The sequence below is a fragment of the Camelus dromedarius genome, chromosome 13 (assembly GCF_036321535.1).
Source record: "Camelus dromedarius isolate mCamDro1 chromosome 13, mCamDro1.pat, whole genome shotgun sequence".
Taxonomy (NCBI): Eukaryota; Metazoa; Chordata; class Mammalia; order Artiodactyla; family Camelidae; genus Camelus; species Camelus dromedarius.
In genome coordinates, this window is record NC_087448.1 from 60,534,749 (window position 1) to 60,554,096 (window position 19,348).

General features: G+C 44.6%; 1 protein-coding gene and 1 non-coding gene across 4 annotated transcripts in view; one reads left to right on the forward strand and one right to left on the reverse strand.

The window, feature by feature from the left end:
- SMAD9 (SMAD family member 9) overlaps positions 1-19,348 on the forward strand; it is a 52,583-nt gene that overhangs the window by 26,882 nt on the left and 6,353 nt on the right. For 2 of the 3 annotated variants that reach the window (XM_064493200.1, XM_031465923.2), the window contains exons 2-4: positions 6,598-7,234; positions 9,977-10,234; positions 13,053-13,274. In XM_064493200.1, the coding sequence (XP_064349270.1) occupies positions 6,823-7,234; positions 9,977-10,234; positions 13,053-13,274 (892 nt within the window). In that variant the 5' untranslated portion in view covers positions 6,598-6,822. Of the gene's footprint in view, positions 1-6,048; positions 7,235-9,976; positions 10,235-13,052; positions 13,275-19,348 lie in introns of those variants that run through there. The other variant, XM_064493201.1, reaches the window with a different exon arrangement.
- On the reverse strand, positions 8,886-8,991 carry LOC116157310 (U6 spliceosomal RNA). The gene has a single exon (XR_004141338.1). It is a non-coding gene; the product is annotated as a U6 spliceosomal RNA (small nuclear RNA).

Sequence of the window (19,348 nt, forward strand, 5' to 3'; positions counted from 1 at the left end):
TTAACTATAGGTCTTCTCTGGTCTCTTCTGAGCCTGCACCTTTGCCTAGGCACGCAAGTCACTTTGTAATTTTCCCCGTATATGCAGTTGCTTTTTATGTCCTAATCATTAATGTCTGACTCTCAAAAGGAGAAAAAGAGAAAAATAAAAAGGAGGATGAGGTGGAGAAAGGGTGTCAACCTTTTAAATGCCCCACTTCAGCTGGAGGGGGAGGGCTTGCAACAGTTTAGGGGGGTGCAAATCAGTAGCTGCCGCCCAGTTTGCAGTTCTGTGATCAGAATCAGCAATCAGGACCAGAGCCCAGATCCGCAAAGTCTGGAGGACAGGGTCCTTTTTGCCTGCCTTGGCTCCCTGTGGAAGCTGTGCTGCTGCCAAGGGGTGTGGACTAGGCAACGGCTCCTTGTGCCAAGACCTGAAATTGACCCAAATTAGTCACAATTTACCATCCAAGCCTTCCCCTGAAGTTCCTAGCCTCCGTTTGACTCCAGAGTTCCACAGTAATCACATTAGACCGATTCTGCTAGTGTAGTAGTTGTCTAGAAGGGAAGGCAGATTTCTGGTGCTTCATACTCTGCCATCTTCTTAGGATTTGTTTCCTCTAATCCTCTGAAAGGCCCTGCCCAGCACCCAGTTTAGTCAGAACAGCCCACCGTTCTCCTCAGTCTCTTCAGCTTGTGCCCTTCTCTCTCTGACTGTCTCCTTTTCCTCTGTCTTCTAATTCAGTGGTTTGTTTTTCATTTGTTCGTTTGTTTTTTTTACCTTTTGATAATCCCAGGTTCTTTTAGGAATTTGAAGAAAAACACCTATGGACTGTCTGCCTGGAAAAATCCATGTCTGCAGAATCACCCGACATGAGCAGACAATTCAGAGATCCATAGTGCCCTGAAACCCCACCATGGGAGCCCCTGTTATAAAGATGCATGTCTGTCATCTTTCCTTGACACTGACAGGCCAGGTGAAGTGAGGACAGATTTGAGTTAATTAAATATACATCTGTGTATTTCTCTGTGTGGGTCTGTGTGTGTGTTTGAAGCCTGGTTTCTCTTCAAGTGTTTATAGTAATAAGATGTGATATATATACATATATGCCAGTCGTGATGACAGTCATTTTGTAAACGGACAGTCCTTTAGGTCTGTTTTACACTATAAAGCATTTATTGCCGTATTAATTACTGGTATACAAAAAGTAAGGTAAAAGTAAGAAGCAGTCAGTCCCTTTAAGGGGGTTAAATGTTCCTTTAGCAAGTGTGTTCAGATTCTAAATTTTGGTAATGATCTGTTTTATGGAGGGGATACCAGGATATACTTAACGATGGCCATGAATTAGAGGGTCAACACTGATAAGGTTGAAAAATTTAAAAACAAAACAAATAATGAAATACCAGTGTTCTGTTATGAATGTTTCTGGAGTGGGCCCTTGCAGAATTGACAAATGCTACCTGATCCTCGCGCTGAACAGGGTGTACAGCCTGATAGGTGATGCAGACTTTCCTTGGCCACATTGACCGAGAAGCAGTGCCCACGAAGGATCGTTCAACGGTTCCATGTCCAGAGCAGACAACCAAGATATCCATCTTAAACAGTATTTTTTAATTTTATTTTATTTAGGGTTGAATTCACCAATTGACTCTTCCAGTGAAGCCAAGTAAGTGGAAATAATCTTGAGTAACTGCTAACAGGAGTTGAATTTAAACTGACAACTTAAGAATAAAAGAATCAGATCTCCCAAACTTTCATGCAGCCTGGCAGATTGGATTTTCGTGTGGAATTGTGTACAGTTAAATCATGCTATGTGCTTGTAGTCAGTGCTGCTTTCTTTTAAGTGGTCCTGTTTATTTAAACAACTTGAAAATGAGAAGTTGTTTTGCTCACTCGGTCGGGGTTTATTGTAAAACTCGGATGCCAGAGAAATAAAGTGCAGTATTGTTTTTGTGCTGTGAGTGCATGAACTGGGGAAGGCCTGGTCATGGTGCTTTTTCCCTTCCGCCCAGACAAGGAAAGCTCTGATGGTCAACAGGTGGCATTGGTGGATGTCTGGCGTTGACATGGGTGAATGTCTGGCGTTGACATTGGTGGATGTTTGGCGTTATGACGGCCTTGATGATGTTGCTATAAAAGGTGGCAAACACAGTAATGCCATGTGTACATTTTCGGTCTTATTTCTTAGCTGTGATAAAAATAATAATAATAATAATGCCAGAAAGAAACCAAAAAAAGCTGGAGAGAAAAGTGGGCACTGTGTTTTGTCAGTAGATGGCATTTGTCATAAAAAGAGTCAGTTTGACAACCGTGGGAAGACGTTGTTTTGCCCAGCTCTGTGCAGTCTGGCTTCATGGCTGCAGGCTGGCCCCCAGAGCACCCAGGGGCAGCGGCCTCGCATCCCCTGCTGTGGGAGTCACACGATCCGCGTGGCACAGGCAGCCAGCAGCCCTGGAGTCAGGGGCCCATCACCCAGACAGACCCTTCCAGCGAGGCTGAGCCCCATCTGGATCGGCAGACGAGGAAACGAGGGGCCCCGGAGGGACTACAGGACTTGCTGAAGATCAGGCTCAGGTGGCTGATTAGGACACGATTTTCTTACAAAAGTGAGAATTTAACCATAGAAAAAGTATTAGGAAAGTATCCTAATCTACTAGTTTAGCTTATCTTTTAGCTGTGACTTAAATGCTTCTAAATGCAGCTTAGAATCCTTCTAAGATCATCTTCGGAATCCTCCCAGAGCCCCCACGCCCCCCGCCCCTGGGTTGGGCCAAGGCCTCTTCCTCCTCCATCATCTCCTGCCTCTCTCTTCCTGTAGCTCTGGTTATATTTTGTACAAATTATCTGGTCATGTTTTTGTTTATAAATCCTCCTTGTACATTCATCTTTATGGTTTATTTTGTTTCATTCTTTTTTGTAGTTTATAGGAACAGAATAACTGTAAGCAACAGTCACACCCCCCCCATATTTGTGATAGTTTAAAAAAAATTTTTTTTATTGAAGTGTAGTTGATTTAGTGTTAGTTTTAGGAGTATGACAAAGTGATTCAGTTATACATTTTTTTTTCAGATTCTTTTCCATTATATGTTATTACATGAAATTGAATATAGTTCCGTGTGCTATACAGTAGGTCCTTGTTGTTTATCTGTTTTATATATAGGAACGTGTGTCTATTAATCCTCAACCCCTAATTTATCCCTCCCCACCCTTTCCCCTTTGGTAACCATAGTTTGTTTTCTACATCTGTGAGTCTGTTTTTGGTTTGTAAATAGAATTTGTATCATTTTCTTAGATCCCATATATGAGTGATGTCATATGATATCTGCCTTTCTCTTTCTGACTTACTTCACTTAGTACGATGACCTCTAGGTCCATCTATGTTGCTGCAAATGGCATTATTTCATTCTTTTTCTATGGCTGAGTAGGGTGCTCTTTGTTAATTATTATGGTGAGTCTGGCCAGTGGTGTTTCCAGGATGTCGTGCTAAGTTAGAGCATATAGTCTATGGGAACCTAAATTGTCTGACGGTGGGAAACTGTTCTGAATCAGACTGACACTACTGAACAAGCTTGGGTGGGGTGGAGGGCCTGCACTGTTGTCAGTGTGATGACCACCTGGAGATAAACTAGGACCCTTTGTCTACTAGTGGCTAAAACATTATAGGAATGAGAATGGAATAAACTTTATGAACTCTAAACCCCACCCCTAGACAAATAGGAACTAGTAAAATACACAAGAACCTGAAGCCTAAATGTCAGTGAGATTTCAAGTTTGATTCATTTTTTTTAACATTTCATTTTCCTATTAGAAAATATATCAAACAAGTGTAGAGAATCATACTTGAACATCTGTGGACTCACTACGAAGCTTCATTAAACTTTAACTTTTTGATATTTCGTCTTTTTCCTTTCCTACCCAGAGGTCACTTACGAATTTGGCGTTTATTACTCAGAGGTTCTAAATTTGACTCTTTGGGGCCTCCTCCCATGCGAGGGCCTCTGCGTAATGGGGCAGGAGCTGTGTCTTGTAGCAGTAAAATCATAGTTTTGGAGCCACTGTGAGACTCATAAAGATTTGAAATGTGGCAGCAAGATCAGACTGCAGAGCCAGGGTTCCCAGATCCCAGGTTCCTGACTAGCTGGGATTTCCCCAAGGCACGAGGAGGGACGGGGCCCCTGAAAGTCACTCATCAAGGTGAACCTCAAACAGACACCGCTGGAGGAAATGTATGGTTTAGGGGTAATGCTTTCAAACGTTTTGTGATTGTAACCTGCAATACCGAAGACATTTTGCATGATGACCCTTGACACGCACACATGTACACACACACACACACACACACACAGACTCAGATACCTGCTCACACACATACACACACGGAACACCTACCTCTGAATGAAAGATTTTGGTGAGATAGTACCTATTCTTCCTTTGTTAGCTGCACTGCTATACAGTCCATTTTGTTGTTTTTACAAAAGCTGTTTTGTTCCAATAAATTGATTTCATAGGCCATTAATAGATAGGAACCCAGAGTTAGAACAACATCAGCCACCCCCGGTTTGGAGCACTGTGCTTGTTTCATGGAGCAAAAGGTTTTCAAAGGGTCTATTTAGTTTAACTCTGCTGAACATCTTTATAAATAGCTTTTTCTCTACTGCTGACCTAAGCTTAAAGATTTATGCCACAATTTACTAATAACAAATCTCCTGCAAAACTAAGCAGGATGCAGAGCTCTTTGGGGGTTCGGCTGCCCCTGTGTCCTGTTACTTCTCCCCGTCGGAGCTCCCGACCCTCTCCAGCCTTTGCTTCCAGGCAGCCTGTCTCGACTAAGTAAACAGAGCTCGAACACAGTGACTTAACTATACTTTATAAATTCATGATTGTTGAGCCACAAAATCAACCTTTCCAAATAAAACTGAGCGTAAGTCAAACTGCCAGGAGAAAAAGAACAGCTATCGGGCCCTTAACTCTCCTTTTCGCCCTGGTTTCCCTCTCTCCATACGATGCTAACTGAAGTCTGTTGGAGGAATACAGTGATACGTGTTGCTTTGTGTTTACTGAAGGTCACTGATTTGGGGGGAACTGGGCTGTCATCCTCCTCACAGAGCTGCCTGCTGGTGATCACGACTTAAGGAGGGGGCCGTTGATAGAGCGCCTTTGTTCAAAGCCGGGTATGGAATTGAATTCAGAAAGGTGCAGCCGTCCCTCTAGGGAAGCAGAGGAGAAAATGAGATTTAATGCATATTAAACAAGCTCTTGTTGAAGACGATGGCGCTAGATTGATTCCAAGATACTGAGATGAGTCAGCTTGCTTCAAAACGTTACCAACAGCCACTTTAAACATTAATTAGGTAGCTGGTTTCTAAGATCTGGAAGAAGCGGAGGGTTTTGTTTAAGCCAGCTGTTTCACCGCAGAGGAAGGGCATCTCTAGCTCAGGACGTGTAAATGGGCCTGTTGAATAACTGGGAAAGAATGTGTCCTTTGGGGGAGAGGGCAACGAAGAATGCAAGTGATTTTCAGGGAGGACGAACGTGACAGCAGTGCTCTTTTGTGGACTTGTTTGTCTGTGACTTTGTGTAAGTTCTAGAAATTTTTGGTCTTATGACTCCTTTGTACTTTTAGGAATTATTGAGAGCTCCAAAGAACCTTTGCCAATGTGGCTTATATATATATATATTTTTCCAACCATTTTAGGAATTAAAACTGAGAAACTTAAAAATGTTTACTGATTCATTAAAAGATGATAATAAACCCATTATATAGTAACATAAGCATTTTTATTTAAAAAAACTAGATCTTTCCCCCAAATACGGAAAAGGGTGTTACCGTTTTATAATTTTGCACGTCTCTTTCGTGCCTGGTTTAATAGCTGACTGACGCTTGGATTCCCATGTCTGCTCTTGCACAGTCTGTTGTGATGTGTTGTTTGGGTTGAAGTACATGAGGAGAATCTTGCACACACAGGTGTGTATCTGGAAAAGAGAGGGCCCCACAGCCCCCAGGAAGGGGCTCGGGGACTCCCACACTTGGAGAACCACCGTCCTGTAAAGTTGGAAGAATTTATGAGTGGTGAGCTTATTAGCGATCCTGATTTTTCTCTTTTTCATTTCTGTACATTTTGTACAATGAGGATGGATCACTTGTGCAGACTGTAACTGAGAAAGAAGAAGCATAAGTCTGTTGAGGAAAGATCACAAAGGCCCAGGAAACCCAGGCAGAAACGTTTATACTTGGGAAACCAGGGAGCCACTGTGATTTCTCTTACAGGAAAATGGCTTGTTAAACCTTCTATTGGGGAGTAAGTGGATTAGAATTGGCAGAGAGGAGCTGCTTCAGAGGTGACGCAGTAATTAAGGGGAGAGGTGAGGTGGGGTGGGGCTCAGATATTGGCAGAAAAGGAAAGGAAGTTTCAAAACCTGAAAGCCATTTCAAAGGCAGAATTACCAGGACTTAGATATATGGAATAAAGGAGAGGAAAGAATCAGAGATAACTAAGGGTTTTCAAGTCCAAAACATCTGAAGAATGTTTTCTCTCTTACATCCAACCTTTAACCTATTCTGAAAATTATCCTAATTAACTGAAGTCATATATATATTTGTTTGTTTGTTTGTTTCAGAGTTAGCCAGCCCATTCCAGGGCTTTAGGAGAAAGTCAACACACTTCCCCGCCGGAATCGATCCCAGTTAATTCCAGAAGGAAGGGAAGACCTATGATGCCCCTGGAGAGTTGGTACCTATGACGTCCCAGGAGGCGTCCTTGCTCACTTCCTGGGGGCCCCGCAGGCAGTGAAGGGCAGTGGGTCCAGTTCCCCCGTGCGCTGGACGCCTGTGGTCCTCCTCGTATGCACTCCAGCACCCCCATCAGCTCCCTCTTCTCCTTCACCAGCCCAGCAGTGAAGAGACTGCTTGGCTGGAAGCAAGGAGATGAAGAGGAAAAGTGGGCGGAGAAGGCGGTGGACTCTCTAGTGAAGAAGTTAAAGAAGAAGAAAGGAGCCATGGATGAGCTGGAGAGGGCCCTCAGCTGCCCGGGGCAGCCCAGCAAGTGCGTGACCATTCCCCGCTCCCTGGACGGGCGGCTGCAGGTGTCCCACCGCAAGGGTTTGCCCCACGTAATTTACTGCCGGGTGTGGCGTTGGCCCGACCTCCAGTCTCACCACGAGCTGAAGCCGCTGGAGTGCTGTGAGTTCCCTTTTGGCTCCAAGCAGAAGGAGGTGTGCATTAACCCCTACCACTACCGCCGGGTGGAGACGCCAGGTGGGTTTTCTTCATGAGGTCATGCTTGTTATAAAAGTTAAGGGGGCGTGTCCCCGCTGATGGAGCGTGATGGAGCGCCACTGGGATAAGGACCCACCTCCCTGGAAGAGAGGGAGGTTCAGTTTGGAGGAACTAATGCAAAATGTTGTGGTCAGAAAAATCTAGACAGAAGCTATTTCATTTCAGGATATGTGTGAGCTTTGTGTGATTTTGAAAAGCGCAGTTTTGTTTTGATGTATTTTGGAGTCATCATCCAGTTCTTGGAAAGTCTTACTGTGGCCTTGACATGATCAACTATAAAAAAATAAACATCCATGTTCCCATCCCCTCTCCCTGAACTCACCTGTACTGAATGAAACCGCTGCCACTCTCCCCAGGCTCAGGTAAGTGGAGGCAGCTCATCTCTGGGTCTGAAAACAGCCCTTGGAAGAGTTGCTGGAAATCTTTCCAAGACTGGAAACAGCGGTGGGTAAGGAAGATGGGCAGCTGTTCTTCAATATGGCTTTAAATATAGGAAAGTATTGTTCCTAAAACTCATCACACACCTCTGTGTGTGTATACATATATTTCATACTCACACACCCCCTTTTGGAGAAGTCTGGTGTTCATCTGTGTTCCTTCGCACTGGCTATAACAATTTGGCTGCATTTCCCTTTGGATTGAGTGTTCCTGTGGCTACAGGGATGCAGTTTTTCTGGGAGCTTCCTCTCCCTGATTGGCCGTCTGCCCCGTTCCAGGAGACCAAAGGGCTGGCACACGAGATCTGGGAAGTGGCCCGTGTCCATTAAGAGGAGGTTCTGTCTAGGAAGGTAGGCAGGCAGTGGTGGGCGTCCAGCCTGCTGCCTGGCTCCCGGGTTCAAGTAGCCTTACAGCAGTCCTGGGTAAGTCGTACCCAGCCTGTAGCAGTCTTAGCTGGTGACCTTTCAGGGTCCCAAGTCTTGCCATCATGTTGTAAAACTGTTGTCAAGGAAATCACCTTCCTGAGTGCGGATGCTTCTAAAAGTCACATCATCCGGGATACAGGATGAGACTGTGGTGAAAAAGGCTCACGTTCTTGGTGAACCTGATGTATCTTCCCCAGGTCATATAGGTCTTTGCTTTCTTCCCTTCCTTCCTGTTTCTCTCTGGGCTTTATTTGCCGGCTTTAAAAAAAAAAAAAAGTCATTGATGTCTGAGGATTTAGCTAATTTATATTGCCTTCATCCTTTCTTCCTCGTCTCAATCTGTATTTTAGTTTATAGTTCATATTATTTTGGGGCAGTTCTGTTAGTTTCCACTGTGCGATTTAGGGGTAAGAATTGTTTTCCCTTTGAAGCATGTTGGTCCATTGCCTTCTGCTGTCTAGCATCAGTGATAGGAAGTCATGAGTCAGTTTCTCATGTCCTTGTAGGTGACTTTGAGGCGAGCCTCTGGAAGCTTTTAGAATACTCAGTTTGTCCTTAGATGTTTGAAATTCAAGATGGTGTGACCAGGTCTGGATCTTTTCCCATTAATCAGGCTGTCTACTCTGTGGCTCTTTTCACTCTAATGACATAGATCTTCTTTCGCTCTGAGACAATTTCATTTTTTTTTTGTTGAAGTATAGTTGATTTATACTGTTACGTGAGTTTCTGGTGCACAGCAGAGTGATTCAGTTATACATAAACATATAAAAAATATGGAATGCTTCACAAATGTGTGTATCATCCTTGTGCAGGGCCTTGCCGACCGTCTCTGTGTGGTTCTGGTTTTAGTACGTGTGCTGCCAGAGCGAGCACCAGCTCTGACACATTTTCTTCTGTTGTTTCTTTGATCACTCCCTCCCTTTCTCTGCTTCTCTTTCTGAAACTTATGTTGGTCAGAGGTGACCCCTCAACAGTACTCATGGAGTCAGTTCTTGCTGCCAAGCCTGGTGACACTTGAGAAGTCAGTAGGAGCCAGGAATGCCTAGATTTTGCTTTCCCTTGAGAATTGCATCTGTTCCTGTTTTTGTATAGAATCAGGACCAAGGACACTCACGTTCTTCTTAAAGTGCGAAGCCCAGAAGGAAACATACTAAAATGAACAGATTTTATTTGTAAGTTCTCTATTGATGCTTCTCTTTTACTTATTCACTTGTATTATTGTTCACCGTTTATCTTTTCCTTTATAACTTTTCTTTACCTTTAGATCGTTCTGGTAAAGACAAGCAGAATGTTTTTACTTAACCAGCCCTTCTGAGCCTAAAAATGTAGCCTGGTCATCTAAATAATTCAACGTGGTTTCTGAAGTAAAACTGTTCTGGACATTACTTGGAGTTTCATTGCAAGCAGTAGAAACCAATTTTGCCATTAAAAAAAAAAAAAAAAAGCTTTATTGGCTGAGTCAAAGGAAGACGTGCATGATTCCATCTCCAGAAGGCCAGGTAATAGAGCGGCCTGGCAACTTCTGGGGTAGGAATGAATCGGCAGTTTCTTTTTAGAATGTTGACGTCAGAACGATTCCCCTATGAACTTTTCGTTCATTGTGGCACCCAGCCTAAGATTCAGGCTGCTAGGAGCGAAACCATTGCTTTAGCTTGATTTCACAAACTCCCTTTTTGGGAAGAGATGAGACCTTCATTGACAAGGTCACGATAAGCACAAAGAATGATGGACAGGCAGTTCCCAAAGGAAAAACAATTTTATAGTCAAAAAACAGAGCCAAAAACAGCCAGCGTCCCCTCTATTGGGGGCGGATGAGCCAGCGTTCAGCTCTAACGCACTGGTTCCTTTCTCCTCCCAGTGCTGCCTCCTGTCCTGGTGCCAAGACACAGCGAGTACAACCCCCAGCTGAGCCTGCTGGCCAAGTTCCGCAGCGCGTCCCTGCACAGCGAGCCGCCCATGCCGCACAACGCCACCTACCCCGAGTCTTTCCAGCAGCCTCCGTGTGCCGCCTTCCCGCCCTCGCCCGGGCCCGCCTTCTCGCAGTCCCCCTGCACCGCCGGCTACCCCCACTCCCCGGGGAGCCCTTCCGAGCCCGAGAGCCCCTACCAGCACTCAGGTCAGTGAGGCTGCCGTCCGCGGGGGACAGAAGGGGGGGCCCTCGGCATAGTCATCTCTGTCTCTCACATTCGTACGGAGTGTACAGTTCACACAGCCCTCTCCCGTGGTTGGTCGGACCCTGCCCCCCGTCTAAAATGATCAGGACTGTACCCTTTTTGGAGCAGTCTTCAGTTTCTTTTAATAAAATATGGAATATCCTGAGCTAACAAGTTCCTCCGGGGCGTGCAGAAGTGCTTTGGGGTTGGTTGGTGCGATCTCCTTATTCGTTAATTCCTACGCTCATGTATTTAACAGGAATTTATTGAACTCTCATTATCTGCCAGCATTGCCTTTGGGTGCATGTTCTGGTTCTGATCCCCTGGAAGTTCTCAGAAACGAAATGGATTTGAACAGCATCCCTGGGAATTTCCAGGGATTTTTTTTTAAGGAATTAAAAATAAGATTATAAAATACTTCTCTAACAGAAGTAGGAAGACGGCCTGAGAGCAAGCAGTGTGGGGGATCAGCACAGGCTTTTTCTTTCGCTGCTTCTTTCAGCAATCCAGGGGAGTCCCTTCCTGCAGAAGGTGGACATGGAGTTTCAGTAGGGCAGAGAGGGGGGCCCAGCTCCAGCTGGCACATTCTCCCTTTTAGCTACCGGAAGCCAGCGCACGCAGCATCAAGAGATAGAGCTGGTCACTAAGCTCACTACAGAGAAGGTTTAGCTGTCTCTGTTTTGAAAGCCAGATAACAGACTATTCTGCATTTGAGAAAAGCTAGACTAGCTCCAAGATTTGAAAATCTCATCATGAAGTCATTTGAACTCCATAACTCGTAAGTAGGAAGGAAAAGGAATCAACCCTTTAGTGAGGAGCTCAGGACAATCATCTCCTGGAGGATTGTCCTGACGTCACGACAGAATGGCCTCTTTAGTAGGGGGCAGGGTATAGCTCAAGTGGTAGGGTGAATGCTTAGCATGCATGTGGTCCTGGGTTCAATCCCCAGTACCTCCTCTAAAAATAAATAAATAAACCTTATTACCCCTCCACCAAATCTCTTTAAAAAAAAAAAAGAATGGCCTCCTTACATTACTGGTCTCTCTGCAGCAATAATACTACCCACCAAACCAAACCCAGGAGTTTAACAGCAGAGAGGTTGGACCAGGCTGTCTCTGTGCAGTCAGTCTGTCAGTTGGACGTTCCTTTGTTTCACTGCTTTCTTTTAGTTGACACACCACCCCTGCCCTATCAGGCCACCAAAGCCCCAGGGACCCAGAATGACCGACCTGTAGATGCCACAGCTGATAATCATAGCTGTTTTCCTAGTATTTCCTATTACCACCCCCCTTTCCCCAAAACAAATTGAAAAAGAAAAAGAAAACAAAATGTGCTGGCCAGCTAGTTCACATGTGCTTGCTTTAAGGGGCGGATGGCATGGTTTTGCATTTTAACTGTGGCACCTCAGTAGCATAGAGTGAATGTTTTGTGTGTCATCTTGGTTGGTAGAATAAGTAAATTTTAACCGAACATTTACAGGTTTGTAGTTCTTGATGTTTTACTGTGAAATTAGGTATTTAACGAGTTAGTGATTTGGTCCCATCTGTGTCTTTACTATATATAACAGGTTTATGGTGGTGTCTTTTATTTGGCTTAGAGGGGGTGCTCTTTGAAATATATATACATAGGATTTTTACATAATTTTTTGTGTCTTATGATAGGCTAGATAAATGTTGCTCAACTTTAATGTTCATACAGACCATCTGATGATCTTGTATACATGCAGGTTTTGATTCCCTAGGTCTGGGGTGGGCTCCAAGAATCTGCATTCCTAACAATCCCCCGGGTGATGCAGGAGCTGCAGTCCCAGGAACCACACCGAGTGGGGAGGGTCTAGAGGAGTTTACTATTTAGCTTATCCTAGAATGAATACGTGAAGGCCTGTTTGTAAATTACATGACGACTCCCTAATTTATCTCTTTTGTAAATTTGTATTTTAGTGCATATAGGGACACACTCTAGATATAAGAATTACTAGGATATTCAAAGAAAAGAAAGATACTATAAACAATAGAAAAGCAGAGAAAGAGCATGGGTGGCAAAGAAAGAAAAAAAGAAAGAAAAAAGGAAAGAAAGAAAAAACTCTGAATTTTTGTTACTGGCAACTTAACTTCGAAAAATTTGAGGTAAGACCAAAACATTCTTGGATTTCCTGATGAAACAGATTTCTCTCTTTAACGTATTTTTAATGCCATAAAATAACGAAGCATCCTGTATGTACACAAAGGAGAATGTGAGTCTACGTGGAACCTTTTTTTTCATTCTTAAATAATTTAAAGTCCTATGCAGTATTTTTGGCTTGGTTTTTCTCATATCCAAACAATTATTTTCTCATCTTTAGGTTGTTAGAAAAGGATGCTCTTTGCCACAGGGATTCAGTTTGGCGCAGTAATGGTAACACGTCTCCCATCTGTAAAGATGAGGTTACTTGCCAGCCTTCCTTTGGGGGAAGTTGTGTTTCCTTTAGCGGGGTGAGGTTGACATGGATCTGTTCATATCATTGTTGCCTGGCCCCCTCGATACTTGTGAGCATGTTTACAAATGCTCCAAGCATGGGAGTCACGAGGACGTTGCCCCTGTGCCACAGGTACGAGGACCAGACGAGCTAACTGCAAACAGCTTCTGTGAAAGAGACAGATTGGAAAAGATCGCACGGCAGCCTGCCTGGTCTTGCAGCTAGCTTTCTGGTGATCAGCAGCGTCCTCAGCTTCCCGTGGAGTTGTGAGCTAGGAGGCCTGTGCACGACAGTACTGATGTGCTGTCTGGTTCGTTTTCTCTCAGATTTCCGGCCAGTTTGCTACGAGGAGCCGCAGCACTGGTGCTCCGTCGCCTACTATGAACTGAACAACCGTGTGGGGGAGACGTTCCAGGCCTCCTCCCGAAGCGTGCTTATCGACGGATTCACAGACCCTTCAAACAACAGGAACAGATTCTGTCTTGGACTTCTTTCTAATGTGAACAGAAACTCAACGATAGAAAACACCAGGAGACACATAGGAAAGGGTAAGAGTAATTATGTAATTCCTTCCGAATATTCCTCGGGGCTAACACGTGGGAATAGAAACAAGCCTTGGATTGGCTGCGTGACCCGGTGGGGTGACCGCAGGGCTGGGAGCTGGGAGACTGTTGTTCTGGGTTATTGTTGGCAACGGCGTGGGCACTTTCAGGGCTTAGTCTCTCCACCTCTGAAGTCAGCGCAGCATCTCTGGGGGGCGGCGTGGGATGGGTATTAGGAGGACAGCCAAGATGAGGACTGTGAAAGCAGGCTGAAACTGCAGAGTTAAAGTATTGTGAATTACTTTTGAATTGCCTCAAATGCACATAGGATAGCTTCTGAAGAAGAGGAGGTCTGGTTGGATGATTATTTATATCAGGTGAAGTTACCTTTAGAGACCAAGAAGCTCGGTGGTTAAAAAACCACAACTTATTTCTGTTCGGAAACCTTTGGTAGGTGATTGGGTTCTCCTGTGTCCAGGTGTGGTTACAACAGCTGAATAAACGCAGGGCTCACTTGGGGTCTGGCTGTGATGCTTTCAGAGTCTGTCTCATGGGCGTGATCAGTCCCAGCTGAGCATGAGGCCTGGTTGAGGCTCTTTCTTTTCTGTTTGAATGGTTGGCAGTGTCCGAATGATGCCTGCTTGTCCGCTGTTATGCTCTGGAATCCCAGGTGTTAAGGAGCCTTCAGAGTCAGCTGATCTTTTCTGTCCCCAACCAGCAGTGAGACCACCTTGGGAGGTAGCCGCGAGCCTTTTCTTTCGGATTTCTGGGGAGATCCATTATTTCCCTTGTGATGCTTCCTGTGTTCTTCCTAACGTACCTCCTAGGTGCCTCCTCGTGTAAACCTGAAGACCCTTGATTAGAAACACGTTGAATTTGTTCAGCGATGTTGAGTCTTAATGGTGACTGTTTTATCCTGTATCTTTCCACAGTGGCTTTGAGGTGGCTTACAGGAAATATTTGTGGTTAAATGATAAATGCAAAATAGAAAATGAGAAGCTGGGGGTAAATGAGTGGAGGAGAAGAATACCGGTATGGCATTGTGATTGTGATTGTGATTAAGATTTGCCTCTGGCCTTCCTGACAGGGAGGTCAGAAAAGGGAAACTTACGTGTAATGTAATTTTTATCCCCAAAGGGGAAAATCTGTAGCCTTGCAACAGTTCACTGGTGCAGGGGGAATCAAATCTTTGACTTTGACCTCACTAATAACAAAGTGCTTTAAATAGCCATTAGCGAGTTAGCACTGGAATAAGCAGAGGCAGAACCCAGAAGAAGCTGGACCACTGCGTTCTAACATGAAGTCTGTCCACATTCCTCCTTGAAAACCAGGTACACCACTTGAACTCTTTCAAATGACTGATAACTGCCCCCACGGATTCGCTAACCTGTGTGAGGGACCCTGGCTGACACTTACACGTATTAAACTTTTATAGTCAGCCTACAAGTTAGGATTTCTTAGTCCCTAGTTACAGATGAGAGAACAGAAGCTCAGAGAGCTCAGTGGCTTACCCACGGCCCCACGAGTGATGTCGGGACCCGCACTGTGGCTCTGTCACTTAGGCCCAGTTGCTCCCTCCTGCTGGAGGGGAGGGACCCGCCTGCTTTTCTGTCCCTCTTAGCTCACTGGTCGAGGAATCGAATCTTTCCACATGGAATGAAAATACTTACCATAAGCCACAGCTGCGACATGTCATAAGCAGCTCTGAGGTGTTGAAATTAAACCCAGATAGTACTAAAGTGATGACGTTTTACAGTGATTCATTTGAAAATGTAAATCGGAGAAGATTTTACATTTTCCTTACATGACTTCTAGACAAGGAGACCACACTGAGTTACACAGAGCCCTGTGGGAGGCTCATAACGATCTTTATAGAAAAAAGGAGAGGAACTGTGACATATCATACCTCTCTTGTGGCTGCACAAAGTAAAGCGAAGGTTATTTCCTGATGGTTTGGGAATGATGAATGATGTAATAGCCAGTTTGGACCAGTGGAGTATAAAACATGACTGCTTTTTTTAGAGTGGCTTTTAGGATGGCCCTGATTTCCGAATAATAAGGAAAAAACCGCAGTTTTGAATTGATGGCATGTGCGTGGCGTGTGCTCTTAAGGTAATTGAGGTTGGATTATATTTCTTAGATGTGCACGACTTAATATAATCATCACCAATACTACTGTCATTTCTGAGCACCGTGATTTGTGCTGTAACTGAAGTCAGTGGCATTAACCCTCACAATGAGCCTCTGCCAGGTTCTTGGTGTGAAATTGACACGTGGAGGGGGACAGGCACGTTTCTTTGCAGCTATAGACATGCAGCACTGGTCCTGTATCGAAGCTGTTCTTCCCCTAGTGGAAGAGAGAGGGGGTCATTATAATAATTAATACCCGAGGCATTAGCCCCAGGTACTGACCTCATGGGGCAAGCCAAGACTTTTCTGAACATAATTATCATAGATTCTGAATCATTGAATTGCTTTTGGAAGAAGTTTTTCATCTTTTTATGAATCTGTATTTTCTCACACATCTGAAGTTTTCTGTGGAGTTCTAGTGTACTGCGCTTCCCTGTTTTATGAAAGGAATTATCCGGAGGCAAGGGTTTGGTCTGTCAGTTCCTTAGGTCTGACCTACAGGTGATTTGGGGATTGCTTCCTCTCCCAGTGGACTTAGTTTCCGTCTTTCAAAATGTCCTTCCCATTCTGCCTTTGAATATGTACAAGGTTTCTTATCCTTGAAAAAGTAAATCCTAAAACATTTTAACACAGAATGTCTTACTATTGCAGTCATTACATATGATACTGCAGAACACTTAATGCCATGAGAAAATCTTTACAGCATTTTAATACATAAAAAAAGTTGTAAGAGATCCTGTAGAGTATGATCCCAATTTTGTTTAAAAATGCACATAAAAGGTTGGAAGGTATATAACAAACGTTAGCTTTATTTGTGGGCTGTGGGTTTGTGGCTGGTTTTTATTCTTTGCATCTCTGTATTGTCCAGATTTTCTCTAGCGGGCTTTCTTGCTCTTGTGAGGATGGGGTGGGCCCTGGCATGTACAGGCCTGCTCAGATCACTGCATCAGTACTGGAAAGGAAGAGGAAACCACACTGCAGCCCGGCCCAGAAGAGACGTGAGGGTATGAGTGGCAGCGTGGGGCATTCATTGAGTTCTGCTTGGTCACCACATTGTCCAGAGAGACTTAAAGTCTTCAAGAACAAATTTAGGGGACTGGCTTTGTTCCCAGTGGAGAGGCAGCTTTGTGTGAATTGGAAGGATCCTCTTGCTCAAGAGAAGTTACTGCCATCTGCTGGAGAAGTCTTGTAATAATTGTACAAATCTTAGACTGGGACACACCCTGGGGTTGTGCAGTGCACAACTGCAGGCACAGTCCTGGGATGGGACCACCTCCATCCTCTGGAACAAAGCCCTGGTGTAATCTGGAAATCTTATATTTATATTATTATTTTGATTGTGCATTAAAATCGTTTTTATTTTGGAAAATTTCAAAGATATGCAAAAATAGTCACATAGTAAATCTTCATATTACCGACTCCAGCTTCACTAACGAGTTCCATTCTATTCTTTTCCTCTGTCCCTCCACAATATTTTTATGAGACTATTTTAAAGCAAATCTCAGACCTCATATTCTTTCTCCTGTATATTTAAGTATATTGTCTAACTACATAAGGAATTTCTAAAAGTATCATCATCCTCAGAAATATGTGCTTTCTTAAAGTTCCAGATGATCTTTACAATCAGCCAGATTTTAAAATAGTTGTGCAGAAGAGAGGCAAGGGGAAGATCAGTTACTAACTCCAGGGAAGGTGTTGAGTTTGTGCTCGTAAGTTCAGGGTTTTTTCTACGCAGAGTGGAGAGGCATCAGGGGTCTCTGATCAGGCCAGTGGGGTAATGAGCTGTACTTTCCATGGGGTTATTTTTCCCTCCCTCCCACTCAGGAAGGGATCCATGCATGCTCCTTCCACTTTGGGATGCTGACTTCCCTCTGACTTTTAGTAGATTCCACAGCATCGGGACCCGCTCACCAGCCTAACCAACCCGCCCTCCTCCCAGCCTCCCCTCCGTCATTGCTCTCATTCAAGGCTGCAGATGACCACCAGAAGGAACAACTTTCAGTCTGACTCAGAAGGCCCAAATCAAACCCAGAGAGTCCTATTAACCACAGCCCAGGGCTCCAGACTCCCTAGCTTCCTAAAAGGTGGGTGCAGGCACACACAGATGGAAAGCTCAGATTAAGAAAGATGCAGCCCAGGAAGAGATGTGGTCCGAGGTGCGGGCAGAACTTGCCTGAGGACCACATTGCCTGACTTGTCTCCTATGGCACCATCGTTGGACATTTACCATTACTGCTCTCTGTCCTCTGTGGCGAGCAGGGAGCACCTCACACATGTGGTTTAAAGCCACTCTTCTGGCCTGTCAAATGGATGCAAGTAAAATAACTTGCCTACTTGACTCTAGGTGCTGCTGTCTCTAGCCAAAACCCAGCCCCCGTTCACACCTTGTCCTGGTGCTCAGGGCAGGCTCCAGCTTCTCCAGGCACATCCCGTGGGCTCTGCTCCCTCTTCTTGCTCAGGATGCTAAACTGCTGCCCATTGGCCAGCCTCTTCTCTGCTTTCTGTGCTCTGCCAACTTGTCTGTGGTTGCAGGTAAAATTTTAACAGGATTGAAAATCATCCCCTGAATAAAGACTGGAGTCAGATAACAAAAATCTTATCTGTTCTCCTTAATAGGTTCTGGAAGGATTATACATTTGAAGGTCATTCAGTTCAAAGACATCCTGCACACTTAGCAGCCCCATGCTCTGACTTTCTCCACCTGCTCTCTCTGAAAAAACCACAGCCGCCCCAGAGGCAGGCTTTCCCTGGGCGTCCTTAAAGGAAGTCAGCTTGGATTTGCCCCACCTCAGCCCCTACCTGTGGGTCCAGCCTAAGAACTAGGTCGCAGCCAATTAGGACCATCCTTCTGCTGACTCCTCACTCCAGGGCCACGGTGTCAAACCCTAGGCTGTCTAGGCAGTGAGAGAGGAAACTTGGCCTGAAAATCAAAAGCTGTGCTTCCTCTTTGTGACTCTGGGTCAGTTTCTTCAGACAGTATTGGCGTCTGTGGTTAGGATACGTGATACTGAAAACCATTCTTTCCCAAGATTGTATTAAGGGAAAGGAGATGGGAAAATGAAGCCATGAAGCTGGCGGGCAGTAGCCACCTGTGACGCAGAATTGCCTCCACTGATGCTCAGACCCTGACAGGCTGAGCGGCTCTCTCAGCACCGTTTCCTGAAAGCAGAGCCCTGCAGCTTGGGCTCCAGGAACCCCTGGAGGTCTGCAAGCTCTACTGTCTTAAAATTTTGTATTTTTATTTTTAAAAGAGCCATAATCTGTCACTCTCAGTCTATTCAGGACCATTTCTGCGAACCCCTTGTCACTGCACGGTGATTATATTTACAATCACGTTGACGCTAGCTTAGTGCTGGAGAAGTCTGTTTCTGGTAAAAGGCTGGACAGTGATCGTTCCGGTGTTTAGTCCTCACTAGACCAGAACATCTTCCTTGTCTCTAACCCCAGGCCCTGCTGTCAATTTATGTTGAATTTTAAACCCAGACATTTGGAGGGAAAGCATCAACTAAAGTTTACAGGGAGCTGCAGCGTCCTCAGGATGCTCTTTGCCGTTTAGCTCCAAGAACATGAGACAAAGGAGCATGGACTGCATTTGGATTGTGAGTCTTTATATGCTATCTGAAATGGTGGCATGAATGTCACTGTCCATGTAGGTAAAAAAAAAAAAAAGGCATTGTTTCTATGGTCTGCAATTGAATGCCATAAGCTTTAAAAGGGAATAGTTCTCTTTGAGGTATGTATTAAGAAAAATGGACTTATAGTTGTTGGTAAAATACAATTTAAACTTCTTGCTCCCTCTGAAGTGGACTTAGTGTATGCACCTAAGTAACATTTCCATGGTATCATCTGCATCCAGTTCTTGTTTTCTAAATTTGTGTATGTACCTGAAGGACTCGCTGATGTTTTCCACGTTATGCATTTATTTTGCATCTAATATGAGATCTCCCTTT